General features: G+C 52.6%; 3 protein-coding genes across 6 annotated transcripts; 1 reads left to right on the top strand and 2 right to left on the bottom strand.

The window, feature by feature from the left end:
- Window positions 1–34: 34 nt before the first annotated feature.
- On the bottom strand, window positions 35–7,994 carry Kcnk4 (potassium two pore domain channel subfamily K member 4). Its single transcript, XM_040748695.1, is given in 9 exon segments — window positions 35–718; window positions 1,415–1,551; window positions 1,950–2,136; window positions 2,308–2,373; window positions 2,375–2,469; window positions 2,596–2,626; window positions 2,628–2,723; window positions 6,440–6,705; window positions 7,893–7,994. Coding segments are annotated over 9 exon segments (1,272 nt in total). The 5' UTR covers window positions 7,894–7,994; the 3' UTR covers window positions 35–325.
- Window positions 7,995–11,545: 3,551 nt separating this feature from the next.
- Gpr137 (G protein-coupled receptor 137) lies at window positions 11,546–14,681 on the bottom strand. Of its 2 annotated transcripts, XM_040748672.1 has the most exons (7): window positions 13,968–14,681; window positions 13,839–13,888; window positions 13,015–13,240; window positions 12,748–12,897; window positions 12,497–12,625; window positions 12,254–12,372; window positions 11,546–12,012 (listed from the first exon to the last, which is right to left on the bottom strand). In XM_040748672.1, the coding sequence occupies exons 1-7, from the start codon at window positions 14,322–14,324 to the stop codon at window positions 11,853–11,855; spliced, it is 1,191 nt and encodes a 396-aa protein (XP_040604606.1). In that variant the 5' UTR covers window positions 14,325–14,681; the 3' UTR covers window positions 11,546–11,852. The 2 variants fall into 2 exon arrangements, with proteins under 2 accessions (XP_040604606.1, XP_040604611.1); XM_040748677.1 differs by lacking the exon at window positions 12,497–12,625.
- Window positions 14,682–15,088: 407 nt separating this feature from the next.
- Bad (BCL2 associated agonist of cell death) lies at window positions 15,089–24,976 on the top strand. 3 transcript variants are annotated; one of them, XM_040748683.1, is made up of 4 exons: window positions 15,089–15,908; window positions 16,360–16,539; window positions 23,847–24,037; window positions 24,394–24,976. In XM_040748683.1, exons 1-4 carry the CDS (start codon window positions 15,791–15,793, stop codon window positions 24,517–24,519), a joined length of 615 nt encoding a protein of 204 aa, XP_040604617.1. In that variant the 5' UTR covers window positions 15,089–15,790; the 3' UTR covers window positions 24,520–24,976. The 3 variants fall into 3 exon arrangements, with proteins under 3 accessions (XP_040604617.1, XP_040604621.1, XP_040604622.1); XM_040748687.1 differs by lacking the exon at window positions 15,089–15,908 and adding an exon at window positions 15,969–16,093; XM_040748688.1 differs by lacking the exon at window positions 15,089–15,908 and adding an exon at window positions 16,091–16,223.
- Window positions 24,977–25,083: the final 107 nt, after the last annotated feature.

Below are 25,083 nucleotides of genomic sequence, written 5' to 3'. Positions count from 1 at the left end.
AACACCCACTCGGGTCCCAGGAGGACTCACTCGGTGGTGCAGACTTTTTGTTTATTGGTGCAGGTTTTGAGGCACAGATGTGAAGTGTGAGGGACAAGCCGGGCTAGGACAGCGAGACAGAAAACCTTGGATGGTGGGATTTGGAAATGGCTGGATGTGAGGGGCCAGTCGGGGAAGAGCTGTGGCATTTGGCAACCCTTGGACTCCCAGGGTTGCAATCGAGTTGAACAAGAGAGGGCTCTTTGGTCAAATAAGCCAAACAAGCCTGTGCATCAGGAAGAAAGAACTCCCTGGCGGGGGGGATCCCAGAGTAGGGACCCTACCCCTACACCGGCCTAGCCTTGTCTCGGAGATGCCCAGGACCCCGGGGTCTCGAATGCTTCCTGGGGGCATTGGGACGGCGGCGATCCCGAGGCGCACGAGGCAGGGCGCAGCCACGTTCACTCTGCGTGTCTGAGGACTCGTCGATGAAGGCCAGATTCTCACTGGGGTAATCCAGAGCTGAGGCCGTTGGTGGGGAAGGTGTCTTGGCTTTCTTTGGGGACCCAGGGGATCGCGGCCTGCCGGCTGGCTCGATAACACCAGGAGGGGCCGGCAGGGAGGAGGGAAGGAATGGTCGCTCCTTCTCTGGCGGCGGGGCACTGGGCCCGGCCCGCTGGGTCACTCGTGCTGTCACTGTACCGGTCCAGCTAGCAGCCTGAGCCGTGAGGCCACCCATCTGCACAGAAAGGAAAGGATGTCTGCCGACTGCAACTTCGGGAACTTTCCCTTAACCAATCGCATCCATCTTTTCACCTGGTCCTCGAGCCTCAGCCTGATGCCACAGGCATACTGTCCCTTCCTGCATTGGCCGGATGCACCCTTCTCCAGGAACCTTTCTAGAAAGTCCCAGTTTTGTTTCAACCTTCGTTGCCTCTCTGTAATTGACTAGCAAAATGAAGGTTTCAGAAAAATCACAAAATTTAGTATCAGTATGTCTCATACACTATTTGGGGCATGTTCTAAAATCTTATTTGTTGTTCATCCGAACAACATGTTCACATGTAACTGGCTTTCCTAGTTTTGTTGTTTTTGAAATAGAGTCTCATTCTATAGTCCAGGCAGGTCTGAACTCGCAACCATCCTCCTGACTCTGCTCTGCTTACCAAGCGCTGGGATTTACAGACATGTATCACCCCGCCTTTCTGCTTTTTTATTTACTAACCCTGGCAACCTTATCCATGCAGGCCGAGGGGTCAAGTCCCTGACAAACCTGAATTTACTCTCATTGTTCCCAGTACCTCACGTTCTGAGTCTCAGTTTCCGAGGCACCCATATTTTGAAGGGGAGTCTGGCTAGTCAACCAGCTGCTAAAGGTACAACACGCAAGTGACATGCGTGGCGCATGCGCAGAGAACAGAGCCAGGAAGCCTACCTCTGCCCGTGTGCGGCGGGACACTGCTCGCAACCAGTTGCCGATGGTGGTGAGCACCGAGGCGAAGTAGGCTAGGCCGAACAAGATCCAGAACCACACCAAAGGTTGGTAGGCTGAGTTCTGCCCGAGGCTATTGCCTAGACATTTCACAGGGAGGGAAAAATAAATTGACAGGGCCAGGAGGCAAATGTGTGAGCCTCTGGCTCATTGCCGGTTTCTGCACCTTGTTGAGAGAGTATCCTCCCCAGAAAAAAAGGGGGGATGTGCTAGAGTGTGGTGATGTATGCAGTATGAATGTGTACGAGTTTTAATTGTGCATAATAAGAGCATGCAAGGGGGGTGAACTTAATATATGAATGAGCATGCACGGGACTCAGGCATACAAGGTGTAAGTGGGCATTAGGTGCTGCCTGCTGGAACACCATGTTGCATTTCATGATGGGTGTGGAAGCTGGGGCAAATGCCCCTCAGTAGTGCATAGGCAGAGTGCAGGAATAAAGTAGTTAAGAAAAATGCTGGGCAAAGTTAGCCTCACCAGGCACATAATCGCCAAAACCCACGGTGGTAAGTGTCACTATGACAAAGTAGATGGCTTCCAGCTTGCTCCAGCTCTCCAAATAGGAGAACATGAAGGTAGGAGTTAGGACAAAGAGCAGGCAGCCAATCAGCAGAAAGAGCACCGCAGACAGTATTCTCACCAGCTCAGGTGGCACATGCCATTTCTGCGGGGAGGGCCAATAGATAGGGCCATGGAGACACCAGTAGCCTCCAATCCCATTCTCCCCACCCCACCCTACCCCCATCCTGACTTACTGTGAGGCTCTCTAGGAGTGTACACTCACATGCCAAGACCCTAGGGAAGAGTACCCTATGAGGGGCACAGTGCAGCTCACCAAGAAGATTGCTTCGATGTGGCCGATGCCCCGCCGCAGAGAGGAGCCCAGCCGGTCCCCGACCCCCCGCCAGCAGCATCCCAAACAGCGGGATTCCCACCAGTGCATAGAAGATACAAAAGAGACGACTGGCATCTGTCTGTAAGGCTGTGTTGCCATAGCCTGGATAGAGGGGCAGTGCAGGAAATCTAGGCGCCATCTGGCACCCATTACCTCTCCCTGCACCTTCCCCCACAGGGAAACTCCTTGCCCCTTGCCTCCCTCCACATGCCCCATCTCCTCCCCCACCGACGGTGGTGATGATGGTCCCCGAGAAAAAAGAAGGCGCTGCCCAGGTTCCAAGCTGATGAGTGGTTGCTGCTATTGGTCCAACTGGTGTCTGGGTTTGCACCCCCTCCCAGGGTTTTAGCCACGAGCTGCAGGACAAGGCGCACAAGGAGGAACCTCAGTCCTTCCCTCTGGCTGGGCCAGCTCCCAGCCCTCCCCCTTCTGTACATAGCTTACTGGCTGTGTATCACTTCTTTCCTTTCCTCCTGTTTGGTTTTGGTTTTTGACAATGTCTCTCTCAGTCTCTCTACCTACCTATCCTTTTGTGGTTGGTTTTTTGAGACAGCATGTCACTATGTATTCCAAGCTGCCCTGCTGTGTAATCCAGGCTGGAACTGCCTCAGCTTCCCAAGTGCTAGAATTACAAGCATAAAGCCACCATAACTGACTTGGCATGACAGATTCCTGACTTTACTGTCAGGAGCACAAATACTGGGAGCAGGTGCCTGGGTTCAATCTTGGCCACTCTGGGCAAATTAATGTGTGGTTCCTCAGTTTCCTCCTCTGTCACATGGGGGTGATTGTCAGAGCACCAATACCATAGATTTGGCATGAAGAATAAACACTGGGTATTTGCTGGGTAATTTCCCACATGGTCTTTATGTCCTGTGAGTTCCTGGTTTGTTTGTTTGTTTGTTTGTTTGTTTGTTTGTTTTTGAAGACTCCACCACTCCCACTGCTCCTGTGGAAAGTGAGTCTGAGTGACTGGCCTTTAAACAATGTATTGAAAGGTAAGACCTTCCCTCCTGAAAAGTTCACTTCTCTCCATCAGATTTTGTGGCAGATTTTAGGATGTTTATATATCTGTGCTTGTGTACACATGCCACCTCATAGCATCAAAGCCAAACCCAGTGCTTCGTATGGGGTGCTCAGTGAGCATGACTGAATGAGTGAAGGGCCAGGGCCATGCCTTTCTTGCCTGTCTGCAGATTCCCCAGGGGAAGTCTGTGTCTGGAAAGAGCTTGTCCTGGGTGCTGGGATGTCAGAGCACCCAGAAGACGACGTGACAAAGGGCCCTTCCCCAAACTAAGCAAGGGGAGAATCCACAGGGAGGTTGGCAGTCTGTCTCATCCCCCTGATGACAGTCCCCACTATCAAGACCCACTCCAAGTTCATCCTCCTTGGAATAACTGCTAGAAACCCTCAAGGCTTCAATCTGTCAGAAGAGTCTAGACTCCTTAGCTCAGCATTTATTATTTTTGAGGGGTGAACAGGGTTTCTTATTATCTAGGCTATGTAGTCAAGGATCCTCTTGCTTCTACTAAATGTTCACTTTACAGGTGTGAGCTACCCTGCCCTGCCCAGTCTTGGCAGTGCTAGAGAGGCAACCCAAGCCTGCAGCATGCTAGGCAATTACTCAACCAACTGAGCCACAGCCCCTGCCCCTCTCTCTTATTGGAGGTTTGTTTGCTTTTGTTTTGAGAGACAGGGTCTGACTCACTAGCCCAAGCTATCCTGGAATGCACAGTAGTCCTTCTACCTCAGCCTGAGAGCTGAGATTACAGGTGTGAGCTACAAGCATTTTTCCAAACTGGTCTTGACCTTTACTCATGAGATTCTGATTTTGCACCCCAAAATACAGCAGCCTTCTCCCCAGATTCTCTGAGATAATTCCATTTTCTGTAATAATGGCCTTTTGAATAAAGAGATGAAATGTCTGATTAAAAGTGAGTTAATTTTTTTTAGATTTATATATTTGTTTTATTTTCTTGCATGTATGTATATGCATCATGTGCATGCCTGGTGCCCACAGAGGCCAGAAAAGGGTGCCAGATTCTCTGAATCTAGACTTACAGATGGTTATGAGCCACTGTGTGGGTGCTGGGAACCAAACCCAGGTCCCCTACAAGTGTAGCAAGTACTCCAAACTTCTGAGCCATCTCACCAGCCCCAGTGACTTAATTTTTATTTTGCATCTTCTCCCCACATCCCCCAAATCCTTCATCATCCAGTGTGTTCTACCTTTTGTTTCAATGACCAGGCATCTGCTCTCTCCAGTTTCTGCTACACACTCTTAGCTCACCAGCTTCCCCTCTGTTGTCATGCTGTTCCTCTGCTTGGGAGTTGCTTGTCCCCACACTATAAATTCTGTCCCTCTCATTTGGTACTTTCCAACTGCCAGCTCTCTCCAAAGCTTCTGCATCTCCCTTCATTCCCAGAACACAGCCCAAAGCCCAGCAATCAGTAGGAAGGTAGTCTCCCTTTCCATGACTTCCTACGGTGGTCTGCCTGTCCCTGGATCTGTGCCTTAGATGTGACACCCTCCAATGAGAAGCCCCATTTGCTTCACCCCAATATTTGTACCTCTACACACACACACACACAGCACACATAGGCATATAATTGCTGCAGGACCCACTTATTCAGGGAGCAGCTCTTGGCGTGGAAGAGAAGCAAAGCAGCGAGTCACCCACCCTCCTAGGCTCCCCGTCTCCTTTCCTTCTCTCATCCCAGAATACAGCAATTCCATTGTGAAGATAAATAGGTCAGACTCCCTCCCTCCCTCTGCCCTGTGGTCTGGCCAGGCACTTTCCTCCCAGGCACTTCTGAGCAAAGCTTGCCCTGATTTCTGGAATAGGGAGAGACCATCACTCTACCAGCATCTTTGCACCGGCTCCTCCACCTTAGGAATCAGTTGGAACTCTGAGGCTTACATGCAGACCCTCTAAAAGAACAGTCAGGGAATGGGGCATACTCTTTGCCAAATGAGAATTGTTAATTTATTAAAGTTAAACCAGAGCTTTCCAGAACAGTGACTGGGAAATCAAATGAAGGAACACGAAAGCTCACTACCTAGACCCATGAAGGCTGAAGCCCAGAGCCTTCCTTAGTGGCTGGATGGAAACTAATCAAAAGCAGCTTGGGAAGACTGATACCCACACCTTTCCCACTTGCTGGACTAAGCAAGAGGGACTCCTGAATTGGCATCCACAGTGGTAGGAACAGAAGCCCTCTAAAAACCATCTGTTCTTGTTTACGTGCAAACTTGGGGACACAGGGGAGGTGTTCATGATATTCTCAGGGTTCTCTAAAACAACTGAACTAGGGCTGGAGAGATGGCTCAGAGGTTAAGAGCACTGACTGCTCTTCTAGAGGTCATGAGTTCAATTCCCAGCAACCACATGGTGGCTCACAACCATCTGTAATGAGATCTGGTGCCCTCTTCTGATGTGTACATGGAGGCAGGGTGTTGTATTCATAATAAATAAATTAAAAAAAATCTGAACTAAAAAAAAAAAGCATAGGAGGAGCAGCCAACATTAGCAAGTGAAAACTCTGCAGGGAGCCAGGTATGGTTGTTCAGACTTGAAATCCCAGTGCTCTGGAGGCTGAGGCAAGACAAGACAGTCCAGAGTTCAAGGTCAGTTTGTGTAACACAGTGAGTACCAGACCAGTCAGGGCTACATAGCAAGCTCCTGTCTCAAAAAACCAAAAAATCATTACCAGGGATATATTTGAATTTGGCTGGTTAGCTGAAAGTCACATGTGACTCTAGGATTTTGTCTGGGGACCTAATGATGTTAGAATTGTACAAATGTAACATCCCATGTGCTCCAGCCATTCATTCGTTCATTCCCTTCATTTGTTTGTTCATTTCCCCTTCCTTCATCACCATCACACAGGGCAGCAGACATTCCAGGAGCACAGCAAAGACAAGCAGCAACAACAACATGGCCAGCATATTGAAAACAAACACCTGGATCCCAGCTCCTGCTCAGCATCCCCAGATGCACCCAGTCCTCATATATGTCTGGAAGCAGCATCCTGAGCAGGACCCCACTGCTGGCCCACTCTGCCAACCCACCTTCATGAATGTCCTCAGGCTCTCCTGGCTCACACATGGATGGTCCTTCAGAAACTTGTCTCGGCCATCCTCCAGCTGCTTCTGAACCTGCTGCTCGTGAGGCTGCTCCAGAGCCTGGAACACTAGGGCCCCGGATACCAAATAAAGCAGCACCAGTGCCAACAGGGCCAGGAGTGTGGTGCTGCGCATGGCCCTTGCAGAGGCAGGTCCAGCTCTGCTTCCTGCCTGGGGAGGAGGAGCAGGGAGCTCCTGGGGAGCAGTGGTCACTGCAGGCCAAACCAAGGATTATGGGGTTAAGAAGAGATCTTATACCCGCATCCTCCTTTCCTATCTTAGACTCCCCAAGGTTTTGGAACCCCCAGATTTATTGTCCATGGATGTAACCACCCATCCTCTAGCTAGACCCTAGTTCCAGGTACTAACACCTAGGCCCCCACCTCCAGCCTCCCTCTTACCTCTGGGGCCTAACCATCAGGAGAGTGGGAGGAAGAAGGAGACAATAAGACAGTCTCAGTAGAGGCTGGGTGAGTGGGAAATGTGGGGAGTTGTGAGGCATAGGGAGCTGGTCTTGGAGAAGACCAAGGGAAGACCTGGGCGTTCCAAGGCAACACAGGAGGAGAGGCTGGGGCCGGTGAAACAAGAGACAGGAATAGCAGGTCCATACTTGGCTCTCCCAACTTTGCTGTGGCAGCCTCCTCGTATACATGTGTCTCCTCCTGCCTTTCCCAAACCCAGGCTAGCAGGGATTAGCCGGGCAGGGATCCTCCAGGGTCCCCACCTGCCCGCTGGGCTTTCGAGGAACTCAGATCTGGCTGCAGGGTAGAGGAAGGGCCCAGAGCCAGGGAAAGGAAGGGTGGGCATCAGGTTCCCGGAAGAAGCGGAAGAGGCACAGGGTGGGAAGGGCAGCATGGATACTGCAGCCCACGGAACAGCTGTCACCTAGGGAGCAGCAGGAGATGGGAGGCGCGCGCGCGCTCGCGCACACACACACACGCACACACACACACACACACACACACACACTGACTGCCAAGAGCCACCAAGACCCACTGTCCCACACTCCACCCCTTAACTCTAGCCGCAAACTGCCCAGGTTGCAGGCATAGCACTGCACCACACTCCGACAGACCACGGCACAACTGACCACTATGGGCGTGCCCGCCGTGCCGAGCCACCCTAGAGGTCCACGCGCACGAGTGTGCACACACACGCACACACACACACACACACACCAGATCCGCGTGACACCGCACGCCAGCCACTTGCTCCCACCACCTCCCCCGCGTCCTTACGCCGACGCCTCCAAGCGTGACCTGCGACGGGACGCACGGTCACACCACTCGAGGAGGGCAACCACGCGCGGGAGGTGGGTGTCCCGTCCTGCCTGCCAGTCGCCTCCCAGCTCCCAGGCCCGATATGCAACCCTCGTTCCGCGCGCCTGCTCCGCACTTACTGTCTGCCCCCTCTGCGGCTGCGGCTTTCCGTTGCGGCCAGGTCTCCCGCGCCGCCGCGTGCGGGTACGAGCTGGGCCACCGAAATGGTGGCAGCCGGGGGGACTGAGCCGACAGCCTTCAGGCTGGGAACCCCCCCCCTTTTCCACCGTCAAAAACCCCCTCCCCGGGCGCTTAACCCTACCAGAGCTACGTCTCCCTACGTGCCGCACCCTCGCCACCAGCTCTTGCTGCCATCCGCCTTGCACCCAGCCCTTTACCTGCACCCTCTGGGCTCCCCAATCCTGACTTGTCGTGGCCAGTGAGTGGCAGAAGAGCCAGAGGGGGGTCGACGCGGAGTCCAACCTTCCAGGCTGGGATCGGAGCCCCAGTGCTGCCCTAACCTGGGCATCGGTTGGCCCAGGGCTCAGGGCAGCTGCCACACTCATCTCCTGGAATCTTCTAGGTCTATTACTGGACTGGGACGAACCCTCTTTTCTCCGCCCATGGGAATAGTCTGGCCCTTGGGCTCAGCACTTATGAGGAAGAGGCACTCAGGGAGAAAGGGGTAGGTGGGGGTGGAGGGCGGGGATATCGCTTTGAGGCTACCTGGATTTAACCAGCTATATGGGTTGGGGTTGAGCTCTGGGAAGTCACTGATGGAGCATCTCCTGCTCCTCTGGCAGCATCCCCAGCTCTGATCCTCCAGGCCCCGGAGTCAGCCTCCGGGGGGCCAACTGCTGCCTGCCAATCCCAGCAGGCAGAATAGAGTGCTGGCATTTTCTGAACAGCTAAGACTGGGTCCTATCCTGTCTCTGCCCTTCCCTGTTCACGTTCCCAGCCATTTCTTTCCTGATCTCCACAGTCTTTTCTGCAACTTCCCAGATCCTATGGCTTTGTGTTCAGTACTTTTTGTTGTTTTGCTTTTTTGGAGTTGGGGTTTATCTGTGTCCTGGCTGTCCTGGAACTTACTCTGTAGACCAGGCTGGCCTGACTCAGAGCTTCACCTGTCTCTGCCTTATGAGTGCTAGGATTAAAGTTGTGTGTCACCATGACAGGTTTAGTGGTGATGGTCAGTACTTTTAAGCTTAGAGTTTAAGGTGACCACCCCAGATGGTAGGGGCCCTAGGGCAGGTTACCAGATTCTCTAGAGTCTTCCTGTTCCCACTGATAGTAAAATCATTTTCTCTGGGTGCTGATTGGAGTGTTTAAGAGGTCAGGGTTTATAAATGCTCAAAGCCTGGCATACACAATTAAGTGCCCTATAAATGTTAGCAATTTTGCTTCCAACCAAAGTGATTGTTCAGCTTACTAGTGACACCCTGAGCCTCTGCTGTTCTCTCTGGAGACCTTGCAGACCTGGCTTCAGGATGGTCCCAAAGAAAGGGCATCAAGGCAGACTCATTGTTAGACTGAGATCCCCGAGGAGCTGGAATCACCCGGGTGACGGACAGGAGTCACAGGCTCTGATGAGCAATCCTGAGCCACAGGACAGATCTGCCTGGATGTCTTGTCAGGAGCACAGGGCATGAGCTAAACTGTTGGGGGCAGTAGGAGTGCACCAGGAGCTGACCACAAGTGGCCAGGCAATCAGGGGAGCCCATACCCAAGTGAGGAGATGGAGGCCATGCCACAGCAACATCTCCTGACACCTGAAAGCTGCAGTAGAGGTGGTGACAGAATCCCAGCTTCTGGCCAGTGAGATTACTCAGTGATGCATAAGGATGCTTGAAATTCCAAGTTTGAGTCCTGGAACCCCATGGGTTTCCCTGGCTCCATACCTGTATGAGTGTTCATGCATGCACACCCACAATGAAAATAACTGAGTATTAAAGGAACTAGGTCTCCACAAAACTTAATCCAATAGAAAACAAGATGCCCAGCAGACTGTAGAGATGGCTTAGTGGTTAACAGCTCTTACTGCTCCTCCTCCAAAAGACCTAAGTTCAGTTTCCAGCCCTGGCAGCGCACAATGGCCTCTAACTCTCCAAGGGATCTGATGCCCTCTTCTGACTTCCTTGGGCACCACACGCAGGTACAGATACATCTATATATAAGTAAAAATAAATCTTAGGGAGAAAAAAGATGCCAAACAAGCTAGGTAGACATGATGGTACACGCCTGTAATCCCAGCAGCTGACAGCTAGAGGCAGGAGTGTCAGGAGTTCGAAGTCATCTTCAGCTACATTACAAAGTCTCTGTCTCAAAAAGCTGAAAACGGGTCAATGAGATGGCTAAACAGGTAAAGGTCCTTGCCACCAAGCCTGATGACATAAGTTCTGTCCCTTGTTCCATATGGTTAAAGGAGTGAACCAACTAATAAATTGTCATCTGATCCCACATATGTGCTGTGACAAGTACTTGTCCACACACACACACACAAATACATGCCACTTTAAAAATAAAAGTTAGTTGGACATAATGGCATATTCCTTTAATCTCAGCACTAGAGAGGCAGAGCCAGATAAATCTCTGTGAGTTCAAGGCCGCCCTGATCTATAGTGCAAGTTCCAGGACAGTTGGGCTACACAGAGAAACCCTGACTCAAAACAAGCAAGTTAGAGGGCTGGTGAGATGCTTAGTGGGCAAAGGCACTTGCTGCCCGAGTTCGCTCCCCAGACCTGCATGATAGGAGAAGAGGACTGCCTCTGTATAAACACACACACACACACACACACACACACACACACACACACACACGAGAAATGTAATACCATTTTGTTTTGTTTAGACAGGGTTTCTCTGTGTAGCCCTCCTGTCCAGGAACTCACTCTGTAGACCAGGCTGCCAATGAACTCACAGAGATCTGCCTGCCTCTGCCATATTAGTGCTGGGATCAAAGGCGTGAGCCACCACCATCCAGCCCTCCTCTCCCTTCTGAGTACTGGGATTAAAGGCATGCACTACCACTGCCCAGCTGTAATACATTTTTAAACCTCTGAACCATCTCTCCAGCTCATAATGCAATTGTTTAACAGATTCTCAAAGCCACACAATTACAGTGCTGTGTGGTCTGGGAGAGGGGTATGACTCTCTGCACAACCAGCAGAAAGTTTCATGGAGATTTGATTTCCTGCCCCCTTCTGAGATTCAACCCCTGGCACTGGACATTACTGGAAAGTAATCAATGAAGCTACATCTCTGCCTGTGGAGGTGATTTTTCTTTCTTTCTTTCTTTCTTCTTTTTCTTCTTCTTTTTTGTTTTTGGAGACAGGATTTTTCTGTGGCTTTGGAGGCTACCCTGGAACTAGCTCTTGTAGACCAAGCTGGTCTCAAACTCACAGAGGAGCTCTGCCTCCCAAGTGCTGGGATTAAAGGTGTGCACCACCACCACCACCACCACCACCACCACCACCACCACCCAGCTGGAGGCGATTCAATCAGGACAGGTGCACACACCTCTAGCCCCAGCTATTTGAGCTGAGACTAAGACAGAAGGATCACTGGAGCCCAAGAATTTCAGGTCAGGCTGGGCAACACAGGGAAAGCTACTCAGAACAAGGAAAGCTTTGACAACAGAGGCCTGTGCAGTCCCTCTTCCACTCCATGCCTGCTAGCCCTATGACGGTGAGTGGCACCTGCCCAGTCTAGCAAGCCATGTCAAGGGCCAGTGTTTGATCAGCCTGATGCCAAACAGGCCAAGGTAAGAAGGAACAGAACTCAGACAAGTGAAAGATGAAGGGACAGGGCACAGACTCTGTTTATTGAGTGGTAGGCACAGGAGAGGTAGCTGGCTCCAGTGTGGAAGCAGAGGCAGCAGGTCATGCCAGGGCACCGTGGGCATCTGGCAGCCTGGGGGCCTTGTCCCTACCTTAGGGGAACGGCACAAGCTCACTACAGTAGGAGCAGCAAGGAGCTGGCCAGAGGAGAGAAGCAGCCACAGTCCCCTGGCATCCTGGGCAAGAAGCAGCAGGTGTACTTGGCACAGAGGCCGGGGATAAGGAGAGCTGGGGCCTGGGTGCTCTAAGGGAAGTAAAAGGAGATCATGTCTGTGGTGTGGAATAGAGGCTGTGATGGTGGCCACCAGGTCCTGGCACCTGGGAGAAGAGCAGAGGAGTGGTCTTCGTCTGGCTGGCCCCACCCCAGCCTGGCTCACGCCCGATGGCACCATACCAGCTGCCAGAGCCCAGGCTGCCAGACATGCTGCAGACAGAGAAGCAAGGTAAGTTCCAGGAGTCCCAGGTAGTGCCCAGGGTCACATTCATGAGATGGGGGAGCAGAGAGGCTGAAAACAGAGAGCCCTACGTCAAAGGGCAAACTGCTAAGAAGCAGGGTGGGCTTCACTCAGAACAAACTGAGGAAACAAGGCCTGTATCTCGGTCCCCATTGCCTCATGGAGGCAGGCAGGACCCCAAGACCTCTCAGGCAGGGTTGAGGCTCCTACCTGGTGCTCTCACTCCGGCTATGCTCCCAGGAGCAGCCCTCATCCTCACAGTGCCCAGCCCGGTCAAAGAAGTAGGAACGGGAGCCAAAAATCTGCCCATTGAGGATTCGACTGGTGCTCTGTAGGTGTGGGGGGAGAAGTTGCTACAATGGATTTTCCCCCCATAACTGTCCCAGGACTCCAGGCTAGAATTCCCAGGGTGCAGCCCTCTCCACTGGACCTAGAGGTTGTTGGGGGCCCTACCAGGTCCTGCGGGGGCCGGTGTACCCTGAAGAAGCCCACCAGCAGTGTGGTGGGCAGCAATTCCCATACGAAGAGGATGAGGCCAAACACCAGGTAGCCCTTGTTCCCTAGGTCATTCACCAGGTCTGCCTGGGGAAAAGCAGAGGCTGAGGACAGTCTGCCACCATACATACCACGCTGGCAGGGCCCTGGCCAGCTAGAGGCTAGATACTATCGTTACTAAAAAAGGGACAAACATGATCAATGCCTACCTGGTCAGATACGTTGTACCAGTCGTAATCAAAGGCATCTAGCCGGCTCCGAGGGGCCAAGGCCAGAGCTGCCAGGTTGTAACAAGCCCGGCTGGCATAGAGTAGGACCATGGCACCCCCAATGGCAGCCGCCTGGCACACACTGGTCCCCTGGTAGAGACAACAATAGAGGATCTTCAGGAAAAGGAAGCTTCCATCTTCCTTTACATCCTAAAGACCTCTGTCCAAAGATCCCCAAGGATACTACATCAGGGTTAGTGGCCCTACCTTAGCCTCTAAGTAGATGCTAGTGGAAGGGGCTCGCCGGGCGACGAGGCAGAGGCAGGCAGCAAGCGAGAGGGCACAGATGACGAAGAGGGAGTCGCTCACCAGGACGCGTACCAGCAGAAGGACCCAGGGCTGTGCCCGGCGTTGGCGGGACAGCACTGCACACAGTACATTCACCAGCAAAAAGAGCAGTGAAGCACCCACGAAGGCCCCGCGGACAGCCAGCCTGCAGCCCACAGCAAAGTCAGCCCCAGACCGTGAATCTCCTTGGCCCTCACCAGCCACCCTGACTCCTCAGAAGACCCCAGGTCAGCCAGAGCCCAGATGGTCCCATCCAAACTCTGCTCGTCTAGCTTTGCATATGAGGAAACTGACTTGAAGAGGTGAGGTGATTGAAAGCTATGACATCTTAGAAAGAGCACCAGTTAGGGAGTCAAACATCTGGATCTGAGCCTTGACTAGATCTCCTCCCAGCTGTGTGACCTTGAATACATTGCTTTATCTAGCTGGGCCTCAGTTTCATCTCTCAAATGAGAAGAAGAACAGTATCTCTGATGAGATGGGAAAATATGGAAAGGACAGGGGCAGTGCAGCCAAGGTCACTAGAAGTGCAGCAGGACTTTATATATCCCATGGATCGGAGCTGCTGTGTTTCCCACCGTGGATGATGAAGGTGCTCTCTCCCCACTGACACCGTCACAGCTATCTGCACCAAGTGCTCTAGTTTCCCCAAGCTCTATCCCAAATGTTCCTGGAGTTCTTGTCTCAACCCTGCTGGGGGGGCTCCTCCCTGCCACTGACCCATTAACGTCTCCAGTACTTACAAGCCTCGGCTCATCTCTGGCCGACGCTTCGCCTTGGCCTTGAACACCACCTGGGAGCAGAGACACCCATCACTCCTTTGGGCCCTTGAGCTCGCCCTCCTACTCCCCCCACACCAGTCCCGTGGTTACCTGAGCAAAGTAGAGGTTCATAAGCGTCAGGGTGAAGAACTGCAGGCAGACAGGGCAGCAATAGAGAAGCCAAAAAGGCAAGGGCCCCAGGCGGTTGGCCCTGGGAGTATCTCGGAAGTAGAAAGAGAAAAGTGTGGTACGCAAGGCTGCCCAGAGCAGACAGAGTGCCAGGAAGACCGTCTGATAGCTGAGGCGCTTGTGCCCATACAGAAGCACCAGCCAGAGCTGGGCATAGACAGAGAAGAAGAGCAGAGCGTACAGGGCAGTGTATGCAGCGGTCAGCCCCAGGGTCACTGTAGGTGGGAGTGCAGGAACCAGCCCGGCTGCAGGCACCAAGCCAGACAGGTTACTCTCCATGTCAAAGAAGGAGGTCTGAAACCAGGAGACAGAGATGGAGAGCTGGTCAGCAGCCAGGGAAAGAAATACGGAGGGCTGGGAACTGCAGAAGCGTGAAAGAAGTTGGGGTCGCCAGGCCTTTCCTCCTAAACAGAAATGGGGGCGGGGGATGGGCACGAGTAACCTAGGCCCTGGACCCCTCACTCTGGAGTGTGTAAGGATACTCTTTCCTACCCAGGGCAAATGGACTGGGGGTTGGGGGTGTCGCTCCCTGGGCCAGCCCCAGAGCCAAGATGGGAGGATGCAGTGGTACAAAAAGTCCCTGGCGTTGGTCGCTCGTGTCCGGCTGGCAGGAGGGGGAGAGCCGGCCGATGCCCGTCAGCTTAGGACAGCGGCCGCTGCGGGGGCGCCCAACGCCCCGCTCTCCCCCTCCCCACGCTTGGTGGCTCTTTCCCCTCCAATAATCCGGATTGGGGGGGCTTCTTCCTCTGTCCTCAAGATTCCAGACGTTGTTCCCCCACCGCGTCCACCCTCAGCCCCGGTGAATAAGAGGAAGTCGATGTCAGGTCCTCAGGCCGCTGCTGGGGAAGCGGGATCCGGTCTCCCGGACACCGGGCTCCAGCTCCCCGGCTCCCGCTGCTCCGCCCCACTCCTGCGCCTGCGCGGGTGTCCGCTCGCCACGCAAACTGCGTAGCTGCCGATGGGATTCCGAAGCCATGCGCCGCGCCCGGCGTGCAGATCTTCGAGAATCAGCGCAAGGTGCGCAGCCGGCGGGCGTCCGGGGTTACGGAGGGCGGCGGGAGGCCAAGAGGCGGAGACAAGGCGGCACGCAAACATGCACCCGGGTTACCCGTGTCCTGAGCCGCCAGCTCTTAATGTTTGGGAGACCACTATTTCCCAACCTTAGATCCCCAAGCCCACATCGGGTTCAGGGAGCCCATATGGGGGCGGCAACGACATCCGCGCACAGGGTCGCTGAAGGAAACTTCCGCCCACAACCAAGATGGCACCCCGGCCCCGCCCCCTAGCTTCTATCCGCAGGCCCCAGCGCTTCGGCCTGCCGCCGCTTGCGCACACCTAGCAGCCGAGGCCCCGAGAGCCCCGCGGCTCGCCCTCCTGGGTGCCCTTGTCCCTTCTCCCGCACCCGACGGCCATCCTGCCTGGAAGGAGCTCCCGAGATGGCGCGGTGGGTTGTCCCCGAGTCGGGCAGCGCGAGGCCTCCACGACAGGGAGGAGGAAGGAGCCGGCCTCCCCATCCCTGTCACTCAGTCCAGGGACAGCAATAACTATCGCAATGATCATTGCACCCGACGGCCGAGCTTCAACGAACGGCTCTATAAGTGCTTTCGCCCATAGTAATCACTGAACTGTTTACAGAGTTTTCACCAGCTCCCCAGGGAGGTGTCATTAGCCCCATTTTACAGGAGGGAACTCGGGACCAGAGGAGCTGGAGGACTTATCAGCCGAAGCAGGCCTCCAGGATCCAAATGGGAACCCCAAAACAGCCCTCGCTGGCTCCTGCACACGCCCTAGGCGTGAGGAAGTCCGATCCCGGAATCCGAAGCCTGGGGAACGACGCGGGAGGAAGGCGGCGAAGACCAGCAGGTCGACTGCAGGGGTGGGACCTGGCTTGGCAAGGCCCCGCCTCCGGGCCGACCCGGGATTTACTTCGAGAATTGATTGGGTCAGATCTGTGACAGTTCCTGTTGCCCAGGAAACTAGGACCGGGCGCCTTTAGAACTAGAGGGAGGAGGCAGGCCTGGCTCAGGGGCCTCGAGATCGGGCTTGGGGTGAGACCTATTCGCGGTCTTAACGGGCAAGCGGGACGCACCAGGGCCTGGACAGAGCTCTGAAGAGAGATTTAGTATCCCAGGGACACCAGGCCAGACCCAGCAGACAGATGAGGGCTTGGGAAGACTGGTGGGCCTCGTGTGTGTGTGTATGTGTGTGTGTATGTGTGTGTGTGTGTGTGTATGTACGAGCCGGGGCACCTCTCCCTGCTTCTCACTATCACTGCCTAGCAGTGCCCTGAGTACTTCTTACTTTGTCTCTACAGCCCAGAGTATGTTCCAGATCCCAGAGTTTGAGCCGAGTGAGCAGGAAGACTCCAATACTGCAGATAGGGGCCTGGGCCCTAGCCTCACTGGGGACCCACCAGGTCCCTGCCTGGCTCCAGGTCTCCTGGGGAACATCAGACACCAACAGGAACAGGCAGCCAACAGCAGTCATCATGGAGGTAGGTTTCCCACCACCATCATCTGCCTGTCCGCTGTCCCCCAGTCAGTTACCCCTTGCATCCCTGTTGCAGCCATACTTCCTGACTACTCTGGGGGAAGTCTCAGATAGCTCTGAGCCTCAAATTGCCTCTCCTACAAACCAGTTGCACTATCTTTGTAACCATTGGATTAATTCACAGAAATGTATGGCATGCCCTTAACAATCAAGCTGCTTCGATGAATGCTCAGAACCGACTCTCTTATTATGGCCCCAGGCAGACATCAGTGGGAGGCAAGCAGATCCCCAAAGAGGTGCTGGGAGATCTCAGCTCTTTTTTTGGAGGCTGTCCTGGAACTCGCTGTGTAGACCAGGCTAGCCTCGAACTCACAGAGATCTGCCTGCCTCTGCCTCCCAAGTGCTGGGATTAAAGGCGTGTGCCACCAACGCTTGGCTAAGATCTCAGTTCTTGGGTACCTGTTCTTCCTGGGTTAGGACTTTCGAGTGGCCAGTAGATTTTAGGTTTGTTCTCTCTCTCTCTTTCTTCCTTCCTTCGTTTCTTTCTTTCTTCCTTCCTTCTTCTTTCTGTTCCCTTTCTTTCTTTCTTTTTTTTTTTTTTTGGTTTTTTGAAACAGGGTTTCTCTTCGGCCTTGGAGGCTATGTTGGAATTCGCTGTTGTAGACCAGGTTGGCCTCAAACTCACAGGGATCAGGACAGCCTCCAAAGCCACAGAGAAACCCTGTCTCGAAAAACCAAAAAAAAAAAAAAAGGTGTGTGCCACTACCTCCCAGCCAATAGGATCTTTCTTACCCCATGGATCACCCACAGCAAGACTGTCGTTGTACCAATGGGATAGGCAGGTGACCCAAGTGACAAACAGAAAATCAGTATGAGGGTTGGAGGATGTAAGTGCCAAAATGGAAAGAGAGGCACTGGATGATACTGGTTATCTTTCAGTACTGTCCACTCACCAGGGTTGCTAGAGCTTAAATGACCCCCACCTTTTTTTTGAGACAAGGCCTCGTGAGTATCCCAGAGCTGCTTCAAATTTGCTGTACAATTGAGACTAGCCTTGAACTCCTAATCCTCCTACCTCTACCTCCCAGTACTGGGATTACAGATGGGCCAACATGGCTGGCATTTTATACTTTTTAAAAATTTTATGTGTGTGTGTGCCTTTGTATGTAAGTGTGGGTGCCTTGGAGTCCAGAAGAGAGTATTGATTCCCCTAGAGCTGTTGTAGGTGGTTGTGAGCTGCCCACGTGGGTGTTGGGAACTGAACTCATATCCTCTACAAGAGCAGTAAATGCTCTGAGCCATCTCTCCAGCTCACCACGCTTTTTAGCTTCCAGATTTCTTGCTTGCACTCTTTCTGCTCCTATCCATTCTTTGCCCTTACCTGGCTGGCCCTTGTCATCCCTGAATTGCACTAACTCCTGTTCATCCATGGAACAAACCACTAACAGAGGATCCATAAGAAGATTATGCTCAGGAGATGATGTTGTAGGTAGAGAACAGAGTCCAGGGCTATATGACTGACCTACTGAGGTCTCCAGGCTTGTCTTAGGAGGGAGCAATCCTATAGGTAAAGCTGAGCTGTTCTGATGCCGGTGTTGCAGACAAAGAGAAGAGGAAGTTAGGAGATGCTAGGACAAGAATTGCTCCTGGGTAGCAGGGCCCCAAGTGGGGAAAGTAAAGAAGGGAAGTAGATCCCTGTCCAATTCAGTCGTACAGGTCTTTGAAGGATATTGTAAGAAAAACTTTGACTGGAATCCTAGGAAGATGTTTTTCTTTCCTTCTTTCTGTGCTGGGGATGGAACCCAAGGCCCAGCACATGCTGAGCAAGTGCCCTTCTACTGAGCCACATCCCCAGGCCTAGATCTATAATGAAGACAGTGACAGCCTGGGAGTGGGGTATTAAGGAAGACACCCAGCACCCTTGAAAGCTGTAAGTAAGAGAGATGGGGAAGGTCAGGCATCAGGTAGATGACGTTAGACATGTAGGTGGGATTCCAGAAGGCTACTGGTGAGAGCAGTAGGGAGTTGATTGAGTAGGGTTTGTAACAGACAGGCGGTAGGAGGTGCTAGAGGGTGTATGCAAAGAGGAAATAGTACTTGTGGAGTGAGCTGGCCCAGTGGCAAGGAGAAGAGCTGCCTTGGGGTTTATACCTACACCAAGGGGGTGCTCCAACAGGAAGGAGGTGGCAATTGGCTGGCATCGTGCTAGGATGGAGTCATTTGATAAATGACAGGGTCTAGGTTATGCCAGTAGAATGAGAGACTGGGAAGAGGGATGGACATTGTCAGGGGAGGAGAGGAAGGAACAGGGAGATGAAGAAGTCAGCGATCAGGAGGACCACTCGGGTTCAATAAACACAGAGTTTTTGTGTCCAAGATGGGCAAGCCTGAGGCATGGGGTTGGGCAGTGTCAGGCTCTGAAACCTGATTTAGGGAGGGCAGTGGAAGTATGGCCTGCAGGCATGGCAAGGAGCCAAAAGAGATGCACCCCAACTCAGTTCCAGCTCTTTGAAAGAGAGCTGCTATGATGAGGGCTGCCGGGGGAAACAGCCATGGATGGGGAAGAGAGCTGAATGCCCTCTTTGCTTCCTTGCCCTCCCATGCTAGGCAGGGGTCTACATGGAGACACTCCCTGAGCCTCTGTGTGTGTGTGTGTGTGTGTGTGTGTGTGTGTGTGTGTGTGTGTTGGGTCATAAACATTTGATTTAGTTTTTAGTTGTCTCAAAAGCAGTTTCCAGAAATGGGTGTGGTAGTATGTACCTATAATCTCAGCACCATGCACTGATGAGTTTGAGGCCAGCTTACACTCCTTAGTGAGGCCCTGTTCCAGCAAAACAAAACAGCACAGATGATCTTCCATGAAGAGATTTGCAAGTGTCAGACCTGCCAGAGCCATAGAACTTCTGGCCATCTCTGCAGTCAGCTCACCTGGTCCTACCTCTCCTGCCAGCTACCCGCACCATGCCCACTGGGCTGTGAGCATTCCTATGGTGGGGACTGCAGTACAATGCCTGGGACAGACTGCATCATGGGAAGGGAAGGAGGCCATAAAATGGGAGAAGCAGCCAATACTGGTCTACGGACCAGACTACAGCATCTGAGGAGGGCCCTTTAGGTGCTGATTGAAAGGTTAACTGCTTCTGCCTGAATTTCCCAATCTGTAAAGGGATTATACCTGTTCCTGCAGTAAGGGTACCTGAGTCATGTGATCAATACTTAGAAACTGCCTGGCACAGGCGAGGTACCATGGAGGCCTTGTGTCTTACTACTGTCATAGTTGTGCTTGCCATTATTACTGTGAGTTGGCTCAGGCTCTGCAGACCTGAATTTCCATCAGTAGCCAGGGCATTGAACATCCAGTGTTCGTGGATGGCAAACGAGTTATAGGTTAGATTCGGGATAGAAGTGACTTGAAGGCACTCCTTCAATACAGCCATTCAAAGTTTAAGGTAGACATAGCAAGGATTGGGAAACCGCAGACACAGGCTAAATCCCTGTGGTTTTGCACTGCTCCTGAGCTAGAAATATTTTTGTTGTTGTGTTTTGAGGTTTTAAGGTCATGATTCAGGGCCTCCAGCTTATTAGGCAAACGCTATCACTGAACCACATCCCCAGCCTTTGTTACATTTGTTGAGACAAAATCTCACTGTGTTGCCCAGGCTGGCCTCAAACTCCTGGGGTTAAGCAGCCCTGCTGCCTCAGACAGCTAACTAGCAAGTAGCTGGGAGTGCAGACTTGCACCACCTCCAGGAACAGTTCTTTGTTTTGTCTTTTCAAGACAAGGCTTTTCTGAGTATCCCTGGCTGGCCTTGAACTCAATCTGCTGTCCTTGATCTGTTTCTACCTCCCAAGGGCTTGGATTAAAGGCGTTTGCTACCACATTCTGCTGGGAACAGTTTTTACCTATTGAAATGGTTGGTTGACAAAATCCAGGGAGCAAATGGTCTTTTTTCCCCCAAGATAAGGTTTCCTTGTGCAGCTCTGGCTGTCTTGAAACTCACTCTATAGACTAGGCTGTCCTTGAACTCACAGAGATCTGTCTGCCTCTGCCTCCCAAGTACTGAGATTAAAGTCGTGCATTACCACCAGCCTGCTTTTTTTAAAAAAAACAAATAATATTTTATTGTAACAGGTAAAAATCATATGAAATTCATATTTCAGTATTATTGAGTAAAGTGATGGTGGGAACAGCAGTGTTTTGGGGGATATTTTGTCTATGACTCCAGCTATGAGCAAGCTGGGCTGTTGTTATAGAGGCCCTGACAGAACACTTGGCCAGGGCAGGGCCAGGTGAGGCTCCAGATTGGAACTCTAAAATGCCTTTCCTTAAGGCTACAGCACAAGTCTGGGAAGGCCTATGGAGACAAGGGGGCACAGTAGCCTGCCCTACCCGAGGGCAGAGCCTCACTGTGTTTGGAAGGGTATAGGACATAGAGTTGGTTTAGGTCTCAGGGATTGGACGTAAATTATCAGGCACTCCGACCAGTTTTAATGGAGTTTGCCAGGATGTTTATTGAACTGTGAATTTTCCCATTCAGTCACACCCATTCCCCCACCCCCAGTCTGTCTGGGATGGTGGCATAAGTCCACAGGACTGAGCATCCGCCCGGAGAGGAGCCACCCATCCTTTCCCCTAAGGGATCGAACACACCCCACCCACCCTCTTTATCCAAGGAGTTCACAGAATCTCCAGGTTCTTTCCAGTAAATGCAAAGATATTTCTAAAAATTCCAGTCAGGGGCAGGAGATGCAGCTCAGTCAGTAGAGTATCTACCTAGTGTGTGTGCAGCCTTGACTTCCAGTTTCAGCACCGCATAAACTACAGTTGGGAGGTGGGAGCAGAGGCCCAGAAGTTTAAGGCCAGCATTTCAGCTACCTGAGAGCCTGTCTCATCAATCAATAGAAAGTCTCTTGACACAAATGGGTGTTATTTTGTTGCTGAGTTGCTTGACCTTGCTAAGTACCTTTAGCAACTGACAAACATCCATGCCACAGCATAAGCTCTTGGCATAGCTGACCCCGCAGGGGAGGAAGAAAGTGACTTCTCCAAATTGGGCTACTGTGTACTGTTGAAGCGGGGCTAGGACAATGAGATGAACACAGACTGGAGTCACACTGCCTGTGTTTGCACCTTGTCACTTACTGTGTGACCTTGGAGAGGATAGTTTCATCCCCTGTAAATTGAGGAGCTTCCCCAATAATATGAGTTGAGAAGTAAATTAATCAATACAAAGAAAGCTTCCAGCCCAAACTGCTCAATTTTTTTTTCTTTTGTGAGGTGCTGTGGGCGGAACCAGGGCCTTGAGCATGCTAAGCAAGGGTTTAACACTGTTCATGAAAGCAGATTTGTTGGGGGAAGGAGCACATGTGCCTGGCCCGTGCAGCTCAGAGGGCAGCATGTGGAGGTTTTTTTTCTTTTTCTTGTTTTTTGACAGGATGTCTCCATATTGCTTTGGAGCCTGTCCTGGCACTCACTCTGTAGACCAGGCTAGCCTCAAACTCACAGAGATCCACCTGCCTCTGCCTCCCAAGTGCTGGGATTAAAGGCATGCATCACCAACGCTTGGCTGTAGAGGGCATTCTCTCCTTCCCCCTTTACATAGATTCCAAGGTTCCCACTCAGGTCTTCAGGCTTGTACTGGAAGCTTTACTGGCTGAGCAGTCTCACCAGCCCTTGTGAGCTCCCACCAAGGCTACCTGGAAGTCGCTCACCTTCCTGCCAGCACACCACCTGAAATCTGTGGGTCTAGGGCTCGGATCCAGGTGAACTGCCATTCCATTATTCAGTGCAGATAGGGTGCACCACCAGGAGACTCAGGTATATTCCTTCTGGCTCCCTTATGTGTAAGGTAGGAGAACTCCACATCTGCCATACAGGAGCCAAGAAGGCGTGGCAGCTCACAGGACAAGGCGGAGGGCTTTACTGTCTTACTTCTTCTCATGGTGACTGTGAGGCAAGCTGTCTCCAAGCCACAGAGAAAGACACTGAGGTGCCAGGGAATTGGGGAAGTGGGTTCACGGTCACAAAAGGGGACCACCTAGCTGCTGAGTAGTCCCCTGAACTCTGTAGATGGGCGTGGTATGTTCTGGCCAGGTGCTGTGAGCAGTCCCAGCCCCCCGATGGTTCCCTCCTTCCCTCAGGCTTTCTGTTACATGTCTGCAGCTGGGATCCTCAGGCCTGGGGCGGAGCTGCAGAGTTCTGCCCATTGCCCTTTGGGAAAGGGAGGCAAACTTTTCAGCCCCCAAACCTGAGGGTGATTTTACCTCCTCCCAAGCTTTCCCTGCAGACACCTGGGTGTGGACAGCAGGCTGTGCCTAGCTATGGGCTCTGCCCCTAGTAGTGGTTCTGGGTCTTCAATGGTCTGGACAGAGAGGTACAGATGGCAGAAGTCAGGATGGCACACAGTACCCAGATCAGAGAAGCAGATCACTCATTTGCAGCTCACGGGGCACCGCTACACTCCGATGTGACCTTCACACAGGTGCATTAGTATGCAGGGAAGGTGAGACTCCCTTCATAAAGCCAGGAACCTAACTTGGAATTGAAGGGTGGCTGGGAAAGCCAAGAGTTGCACAGCCTGATGGGCTCTGGGTTCCAAACCCAGGGACTTGTGACTTCTCCGAACACCTGTGTAGGTATTGTGTCCCTCCCACTCCCCCATTTGTGAGGGAAAAAAAGACTACATGGTCTCCTGTAGTAGAGACTGGCCTTGAACTCCTCAACCTCCTGCTTCTACCTCACCAGTGCTGGAATTATAAATATGAACCACCACGCCCAGGACGAGCCTCTATATCAGTCTGTAGAACCAGTTGGTGAAGATAGTCTCAGAAAAACACCCCCACACACACACACACAAACAGTTCTGGACACTGTCAAACAAAAAGGGTGCAATACAGAATGCAGAGAGTTCTTGTTCTCCAAGACCCTTGCCAAGACAGAGCAGGACTCCTCCCTACTTAGGTGTTGCTATGAGACCATGTGATAGCTATCTCTTATGCCTCTGTTTTGGAAAGGCACAGTAGAAACTTTTTTTGTTTTTGTTTTTTCGAGACAGGGTTTCTCTGTATTGTTTTGGAGGCTGTCCTGGAACTAGCTCTGTAGACCAGGCTGGCCTCGAACTCACTGACATCCGCCTGCCTCTGCCTCCCGAGTGCTGGGATTAAAGGAGTTTGCCACTATCGCCCGACTAGAAAGTCTTTTTGTACACTAAAGGCGTCCTTCATTCGCAAAGGAGGAACTGGGGCTATTGGAAGGCGAGTGTAAGCAAGAACAGGTCGAGATTCACACTTCTTCCACCGCGATTCCTGCAGGCACTGGGGCTATGGAGACCCGGAGTCGCCACAGTTCATACACCGCGGGGAACGAGGAGGATGAAGGGATGGAAGAGGAGCTCAGCCCCTTTCGGGGCCGCTCGCGTTCGGCTCCCCCCAATCTCTGGGCTGCGCAGCGCTACGGCCGCGAGCTCCGAAGGATGAGCGATGAGTTTGAGGGTTCCTTCAAGGTGAGCGCCTGTGTGGGGTGCGACGGGACCTATACCCGCCTGCCCCTTCTGCTATCTAGGGCATGTCGGGATTTGTAGTTTCAGACGCATCGCATTAGGTTGTCCCTTTCGTGTTCCAGGGCATGCCGGGACTTGCAGTTCTAATATGCCCGTTGTCGTGTAGATCTCTGGCTCTGAGGTTTCACTTAGGGTCCCAGCAGTCTCTGGGCTCTAACCATTCCAGATTCCTGAGTGCCGCCCATCTAATAGCGGTCTCTGACCGCCCAGTGTAGAGCAGGCTGGTGGCAGTGATCTGGGGACTTGATTCGGGACGACAGTGTGAGGCTCATTTAACTCTTAACTCTCCTTCCCCGAAGGGACTTCCTCGCCCAAAGAGCGCAGGGACTGCAACACAGATGCGACAAAGCGCCAGCTGGACGCGCATTATCCAGTCCTGGTGGGATCGAAACTTGGGCAAAGGAGGCTCCACTCCCTCCCAATGATCTTCTGCTCCACATTCCCGGAACTCTACCCGCTCCCGTCGCCCGCCATATTGGGTGTGGGCGGAAGTTTTCCGAGGCCTTGGGGATAAAAAAAAGGATTGCTGTGTCCCTTTAACTGGGAGAACTGGCCAACGGCTAGACTCCCTTCCGGTGCGTGCAATAGCCACGAAGGGGTGGTTCTCGTTGGAAGTTTCAAAGTTTCCGCCTCCCACCCTAACTTCCGGAAGTGGCAACTTTTTCCCCCTCTCCCCTACCGGGCTGCCCTGAGGCGCCTGCGCCACCCCAGCTTCCGGAAGTGGCAACTTTTCCCCTTTCCCGTACCGGGCTGCTGTCCGGCGCCTGCGCCAAATTGCGAGCCGGGTTAAACCGTGACTTGGCTGCAGCCCAACATGCGAACTGGGAGCCCGTGGTCGCAGCAAACGTGTTTTATAATAAAGCCTGCACCTGTGCTGCTGCATCTTCTGTCCTTCGTTTGGGGTTCCGCAAACCGGACTATTATTTCTGATAAGTTTTAAGCGACTCCTTTTACCCGTAAGGGAAACAGGTGTCCAAATACTGAGACCA

Source organism: Mesocricetus auratus, unplaced genomic scaffold (genome assembly GCF_017639785.1).
Source record: "Mesocricetus auratus isolate SY011 unplaced genomic scaffold, BCM_Maur_2.0 Super-Scaffold_4256, whole genome shotgun sequence".
Classification (NCBI taxonomy): Eukaryota; Metazoa; Chordata; class Mammalia; order Rodentia; family Cricetidae; genus Mesocricetus; species Mesocricetus auratus.
This window is presented reverse-complemented; position numbering and strand designations above follow the sequence as displayed.